Source organism: Miscanthus floridulus, chromosome 1 (assembly GCF_019320115.1).
Source record: "Miscanthus floridulus cultivar M001 chromosome 1, ASM1932011v1, whole genome shotgun sequence".
Taxonomy (NCBI): Eukaryota; Viridiplantae; Streptophyta; class Magnoliopsida; order Poales; family Poaceae; genus Miscanthus; species Miscanthus floridulus.
In genome coordinates this window covers 87113479-87120865 of record NC_089580.1, presented here as the reverse complement: position 1 = coordinate 87120865, position 7387 = coordinate 87113479, and the positions used below count along the sequence as shown (strand labels likewise).

Sequence of the window (7387 nt, the reverse complement as noted above, 5' to 3'; positions counted from 1 at the left end):
CGACATCGACATCTGAACTTTGCGTTAATCGCCAACGTGCTTGTTGCCAGTTTGGTCGAAGAAACCAAGGAGCCGAGCTGTACGTGCGTACTGTACGCTCGAGCATCGGCTCTTGGGCAGAGGACAGGTTCTGACCAGTAACAAGAGGTGTCACGGAGCCAACAGCCGTACGGCCAGATTCCATTCAAGTAAACAACAAAAAGGCATCACGCATCTAACGGCAATGAGGGCATGTTTGGAGCTATTTGCCTGGGCATTCCACCTGCCTGTGAGCTGTCTGCCACGGTGCCACCGGTTATAAAAATGCCTGGTCAGGCAGATATGAGTGCCAGCACCAGCACCAGCACCAGCAACATGGAAAACAAAAACTGGAACTGGCATTACATTGGTACAGAATTTAGAGAACTCAGGGCTCCTACATCTTGTAGGCAGCGAGCATGGATACAGCCAAGAGGGTTAATCCAACGCGACCACAGTGAATGAAAGAAAAAGAAAGGGTTTACAACCCTTTAAATATTTCTCTCAAGTATTTTCTTCTATAGAAAGTAACGGTACACAGGGGCAGCTTAATATCACTGAGCTCAAATGTAAGAGGGTAAAATCAAATGTTACAAGCCTCTTCCCCTTCCTGAGGCTGCTTCCTAAGGCTGCTTTGCTTCCCCGAGAGCCCGCGTCCCCGCCCTGCCTCAAGTTCCCACATGGAACAATGTTCCGCCACCAAGGATGATGAGAATAACCTTTTCTACAAGACCTGGAAAGATTCACAAAGTGTGATGATTTCAGTGTTAATTTGTTACCACAGAATCAAGGGCTTAAACACAGTTGTCGCGAGTTGTGTGGTGAGTGTTGTATATGAAGCATTCTAAGCACATAGCAGAAATTTGGCATGATTTGCAGCATTATTTTTCCCCAAGCAAAAGCATGACCCAAAAGAACAAAGCATGATGAACTCCTACAACACAAATAGTGTCTTCTGTCGACAATGAAATGATTTCTGGTGCAGCAAAAGAATATTGCAAGCACTGGTCACATAAATGCAGATATGCAAACATACTATTGAAACTTGACTAAACACCCACATTGGGAGCAATGAGGGGGGAACCCAACACACAAATAATCATTGTAAAATCCAACACCATTCATGTCTAACAAAAAAATCAACATGCAGTTCCAATAAGAAGCAATATGACAGCAGCGATTTCCTTTGTAACATACCTAATGCGTCACCGTCTGATTCTAGGCTTGCACCGGAACTCTGCTAAGAGCGCTATGTGATCTGATGACCATTCAGGGGACGGAAGAGCTGTGTCTTTTCTTAAGCTTTCCTCATCCAAAAGTTCCAATAATGAATCCACGGTCAATGAGTCCGCTGAAAGAGGACAAACATGGCCATCATGAAAAGAATAAGCACAATTACTGCCTATAAAATGGAGATACAGAAGCTGCAAACATAGAATAACAGGCTACAGATGCAGTGAGTGAGGCTCCATGCACCAACCTGTGTAAAATATGTAATCAACAGTTCCAGTAAAATCTCTTGTGCAATTTGTGAAGAGTGGTTCATTTGTTGCAGGATCCGTCCTTCTCCGCTGGTGGTCCAGATCATAGCCAACACCTACCATTCTTGCAAATGCAGAGTATGCACTGACCTATGTACAAGCAACACCATTGGTCAGAGCATGACCAGAGCAAAAAGGGTATCAAAACCATGGCAGCTTAACTGACCAGAGGAAGCTGATGATTCAACTTGCTTGGAGGGCGTAAAATTCCAAGGGGATCTATTGCCAGATCTGGATGATGCTGATCAACTTTGCCCATTGCAAGAAGCGCATGTGGAGAACTGAAACGTACAATTGTGTGCTTAGAAAATCATAGTTCAAGCAAAAAAAAACCTGATAAATATTGCCATGATTTTCAAATGCAGACACACCTCCCAGGGGTCGAGTTGAAATCTCCACAGACCAACATAGGAATGTCTGCACTGACAGCTATCTTCTCCAATCCTTTTAGGAGGGTATGAACCTGTAAAAACCATAGTTATTGTTATCCTGGAAAATTGAGATAACAGAGACCACTAGCGAATGTGGTCATTCGGACCTCCCATAGCTTCACATCTTTTAGGTCTTGATGGACATTTATATGTGTATTTGCCTGCAAATTGAAATCGTTTAGAAAAACAATGAGGCTAGAGACCCTCGTGACAACAGAATTCTATTAGTGTGCCAATAAGAGTGAGGGAAAGGAGTAAATGATGAAGAAAAAGAGCAATATATGATAGAAGCAGGCCTCAAAACCTAGAGAAAAATGGTAAACATCAATTTTCAACATGAGGAGGATGTTACGCATCTTACAAGCTCTTTGTACATGCCAAAAGAAAGAAGATTTTATTCACGTACCACGCAAAGGAGCTGTCTTTTACCAGGATTTTCAGCTCCATGATTACCAAATTTGGCTTCTAACACCGCAATTAGTGCAATGTTGTCCTACAAAGGAAATGGAAAAAGGGACATTATTAAAACTCATAAATAGAACTAATGACGGGACATATAAAATAATGTTTCATTGTTTTTCTTACTTTAATCAATCGATTTAAAGCCACTCTTTTCTGAGCAGCAGGAATAATTGCATCTGTTAAAGACTGTGCAGCCTTATTGAACTCAACCTACACAAGTAAGTGCAAGAATTAGATTGGTGCAAACCAGCCAATAACTACAAACCCAGAAGTGATCGTACCTCGTATTTTTTAACGTGTGAAAACTTGTCTCTGCGGAAAAAAGTAGCACAGCCATCTATGGCCATAGGATTTCCAGAATACACCTGTGACAGCAAAGGAGCAGTATCAAACAGGACAGTAAAAGGTACCAAATCAAATTAACCAAGTAAAAGAAACTCGAAGTTACCTCTGTTGTCCTTTTCTTGTAAAGCGCCTGATATCCATGTTTGTCAAGCTCAGGTGAAAAAAAATCTTCGAAGTGGTTTACTTGTACCTAAAAAAAGGAGGATTTAGATCTTGTTTTGATGAACATAGACACTATTGATTATTGAATTTAGCTTAACAAAAGATTCCACCAATTACTCGCTTCGTTCCAAATTGCAAGTCATTTTAGCTTTGTCCTAAGTCAAATTTCTCTTAGTTCTCTAGCTTTGAGCAAGTTTATAGAAAAATAAAAAAACATCTACAACAACAAACTAGATTGATTAGATACACCATTAAATATATTTCAATAATGCATTTATTTGAATACCTTAGATGCTAATATATTTTTCTATAGACTTGGTCAAAGTTAGACAAATTTGACTTATGATAAAGCCAAGGGCCTGTTTGGCCTGCGCCTAAGCTCGCCAAGCCACAGCAGGCGCAGCGCCAAGACTGTGGCGGACGTTTTCCTCGCTGCACTTTTGGCAGGGTGTGGCATAGAAAATGAACTACGGCCCTGTGCTCACGCCGCGGCACACCGCAAGTGCGGCACCCAACCAAATGGCTGCCGAAAGCCCGAAACTGTGACACGGAATGTGCGGCGTGGTGCGGGCACAAACCAAACGCGCCCTAAAACAGCTTTTTTGGAACGAAAGGACTACGTGTTGGATTTAGACTTTCTTTGCATTATACTCCATGCAAAAAACTAAGACACCAATATTGCGAAGTGCATAACATAAATGCAAGCAGATTAAGAAACCTCTTGGTAATGTACAAGCAGTCAAGCATAGAATGTTATGCTACCTGAAATAGCTGGCAAATATCATAAGTCATAACCAAACTGAACTTAACAAGCAGAAAAAGTTAGTTCAACAACTTTGCCAAGATATCTAAAACATCATTGTATAGTGCTACCACTCTTACGTCCATTGGATTGCATAATTCTAGACTTTCTTAATTTACACAGTAAAACATATCCATCAAGAAAATAGAGAAAAAGGTTGCCAGCAAAAATAAATTTGATAGCTTAGATTCAAATATGATACCTCCTGAAGACAGATGATATCAGCATGATAACCAATAATTTCACGCAACAAATTTTGTCTTCTATAAGTCCAGGTAAGTGCCCATGTTGGGCAGTAACTATATGCATCACTTGTAGCATATGCATCAGCAAGAATATTGTAAGATAACACAGTGAATGTCCCCAAGGACGAAGTTTGGCTGTCTAAATCCAAGTGACCTAAAACATCCCCATTCACTTGGATAAGGCGACGAGGGGTAGGAGTTGGCGCGGGGATTACACGTGATGTCATAATTGAGGTCGGAGGTCCAATTGGAGACCTTTTTTCTGAGTCCACAGCTACACACTCAAATTTTAGTGCATGCCCAATATCATCAGCAGTTGGTGTATATGTTCGCGAGCGTCCAACTTCAAACCAAGTTTCTCCAGAATTTTTATCAGCGCCTGAGGGATACAAAAGCACAGATCCATTGTTAACACCAGGGCTTTGTCCAAAATTTGACAAAGAACCAGATCCAGCAGTACTTAGAACCCCAGAACCACCGCTGCCAAATAACTCCTCTTCTTCAGCACCATTTTCATTTAGAGCACTACTGGCTCGTTCATGCAAAACTTTGTGGTGCTGCCATGCATCAGAGAAGCATTTAGCTGAACAGTGGTAGCTCTTAGCAACAGGTATTTTTGACTTGAGACAACCGAGGCACTGAATCGTTGCTTGTTCCACTGGATGCACACTGCAGATAGGGACTTTCCGATCACTCTGTATGCGGTACCTTCAAGAAAGAAACCAAATCAACAAAACCACAATTAGACATACAGAAAACTTTAAAAAAATCCTGAAAAATCAAGAGGCCCTCTAAGGAGCTGATGTGTTGCAAGTATCAGCTCATTGAAATTTGGTACCATCAGCTCAAAAACCAGTTTGTCAGGACAACTTGAGTATGCAATATTTTGGTCAGCATTGCACAGGTGGCAAGGTGTAAATATGTTAGCTTCAAGTTACTGCAATGTCTCAACTGCCAGTGTGTGTGTGTGTGCATGAATTCTATTTTAATTCATAGTACCAGAACCAGCTGTTTTGATCCTGCCATTTTTTAATCAAAATATACATAATAAGTTAACAAACATTCTCTTTTTTAGGCGTAACAAGCGTTACTTCAGATACCAAGACACCAGCGCACAACACGTCCGAGAATTAATCTAGCGTTGGGTGCCGTGCTCGTGTTTGTTTTACATGCCACGTCACGTCACCCGAGCTGGATGGATTAGTTTCCACATTTGCATGCATGCATGTGTGATACAACTAGCACTGGCCAATCCAGTGCAAAAGCACGTTTCTGTTGCTTCGAGTGCTGTGAAACACAAGTTAATACGTAGGCTTCAAGAATTGATATCATATTAAACGTACTTTGTAGTGCGAACACACTGATATGAATCGGTACAACAAACTTGCATATGATTTGATAACTTGAATACTTGTCGTAAAAAATTAAGTAGTTTTCTATTATTAGTATCTTTCTCAATTTGCCTATGACAAAAAAGGTTTTATGTTCATGAGGCTGGGTAGATTTCTTGAAATGGACGGAGTACGAAAAGAATCAATTATGCATGAGATTTCCCCAAGTATAGTGGAATCAAAAGCCCAGAATGAATATCAACCAAAAATACATGGTTGCGGGTTAAATCAATAAAAGTATTTGCTGCAGAACCAAGCTCCACAATAGAAACAGGTTAAGATTAAAGTCCAGACCCAGCATTGCCACAATTGAGGTTCAACTAGTCAAGTTAACGGTCTGTTTACTTCAAGGAACAACCCACCCTATAGAATCATATGAACCATAAGCTTGTGCTTGAGTAGCGAAAATGTATAACTCAATTCACACCAACTCTTCTGACAAAGGGAGCAAATTGCTTCCACCATTGGGTCCTGATAGAAATTTTAGCGGGACCTCAAACCAGTTAGACAGTATTTAGTGATGTGCCAACCATTGAAGTAAGATGTATTAAAAGGCAAACAGTGCAAAATAAACTAGCACTGGCCAATCAGATGGCTTGTCGAATTGTTCATCGAATTGTACGCCTACTAGCTGCCTCCGTCCCCAACTCCCCATCTAAGACATCTGATGAACTATGGTTCCATTTGAAAACAAGTATCAGCCAGTTCTGTACCCAACTATGTCCCAACCTTAAAATCTGTCTATGTGACATATCTAAACTGCAAGCAACAGCATATTTTAGACTTCCACTCTTTACCAAAATATTAAGAGAGCTTTTGTATGGTTAATAGCTGTGATCGCACATTCATAATTCTAACATGCACAAATTGGTTGAATAAATGTGCATTCTCATCATGAGTTTAGCACCTGCTCGAGCATCTAGGTATCTGCTAATAAACCCTAAAATTGATCAAAATTCACTACCACAAGCAAACAAACGACAACTGAGCAATCCAAAATGACGAAATGCCATGTCCTACCAACAAAAGATTGGAAAATCAAAAGTAGCTGCTTACCATCTGTACCGCATGAACTGGCCATCAGCGGGCGCAGTTTCGGGGACATCGTCGGTGGAGACTGCACAGTCGGGCCGTCGCAGTAGCACGTAGGGCGTGATCTCGCAGCCCACGATCGGGATCTCCGACGGCAGGTGCACCCGGACCACGCTCAGCATCCTCCCTCCCTCCTCCCCTGCTCTCTTGTCCCGAGCCCCAGCCCCAGCCCCAGCCCCACCGCTGCCTCCTCGACCTGTCTCTCCCTGCAGACGCAAGCCCTAGATCCTCCACCGCTAGGCGGATCCGCCATCACCTGCTGCCGCCGCGAGCCGCCAGCGTTGCCTCCCCCGATCCAAACACCCGCGCTCGCGCCTGCTCCTACACGAAACCCCAGCAGACAGCGCCAGTGTCAGGATCCCGCCGCGCCGGCCAGGTGGAAATGGGAGATCCGGGCGGGGAGCGAGGCCTCGCCTGTGGATGGTTCCTTGAAGGTTCTGGAACGTTCTGGAGACGCCGGGGGCGGGGGCCTGGAAATGATTGTTAGGGTTTGGGTTTTGCTCTCTCACCCTCTTCGTCGCACTCTGCTTTCTCTCTCGCTCTTCTTGTCTCTATGCGCTAATTTTTTACTTTTTAGTCTTTTTTTTTTAAATCACAAATATGTCGTGGAGGTATACTTTCAAAATATGGACCATTAGCTCGGCGCCATCATTGGTGGCGCCGAGTTTACACGTTTCAGCGTCATAGATTTTGGCGCCTAGGTCTTGGGCTCGACTCAGACGTGGCGGTGACTTGGCAGGCACCTTGGAGCTGTAGATCTTGACGCCGAGCTTGGCGTCGTGGTTATTGGCGGTGCCGATGTGGTGTTTTAACTTGGCGCCCAATTTTCCTGCCCGAACCTTTTTCCTCTTCTTTCTCCTCCCTCTCGGGTTTTTTCTCTCTCCACTTCGTCCTACCT

The 7387-nt window shown here is 43.0% G+C and overlaps 1 protein-coding gene across 2 annotated transcripts; it reads right to left on the bottom strand.

Annotated features, from left to right (window-relative positions):
- Positions 1 to 458: 458 nt before the first annotated feature.
- LOC136537209 (carbon catabolite repressor protein 4 homolog 1-like) lies at positions 459 to 7034 on the bottom strand. 2 transcript variants are annotated; one of them, XM_066529259.1, is made up of 13 exons: positions 6904 to 7034; positions 6454 to 6810; positions 3964 to 4714; positions 2901 to 2987; positions 2734 to 2817; positions 2576 to 2662; positions 2397 to 2483; positions 2098 to 2151; positions 1931 to 2022; positions 1726 to 1840; positions 1499 to 1649; positions 1216 to 1369; positions 459 to 751 (listed from the first exon to the last, which is right to left on the bottom strand). In XM_066529259.1, the coding sequence occupies exons 2-12, from the start codon at positions 6609 to 6611 to the stop codon at positions 1224 to 1226; spliced, it is 1812 nt and encodes a 603-aa protein (XP_066385356.1). In that variant the 5' UTR covers positions 6612 to 6810; positions 6904 to 7034; the 3' UTR covers positions 459 to 751; positions 1216 to 1223. The 2 variants fall into 2 exon arrangements, with proteins under 2 accessions (XP_066385356.1, XP_066385363.1); XM_066529266.1 differs by having other exon boundaries at positions 6454 to 6804.
- Positions 7035 to 7387: the final 353 nt, after the last annotated feature.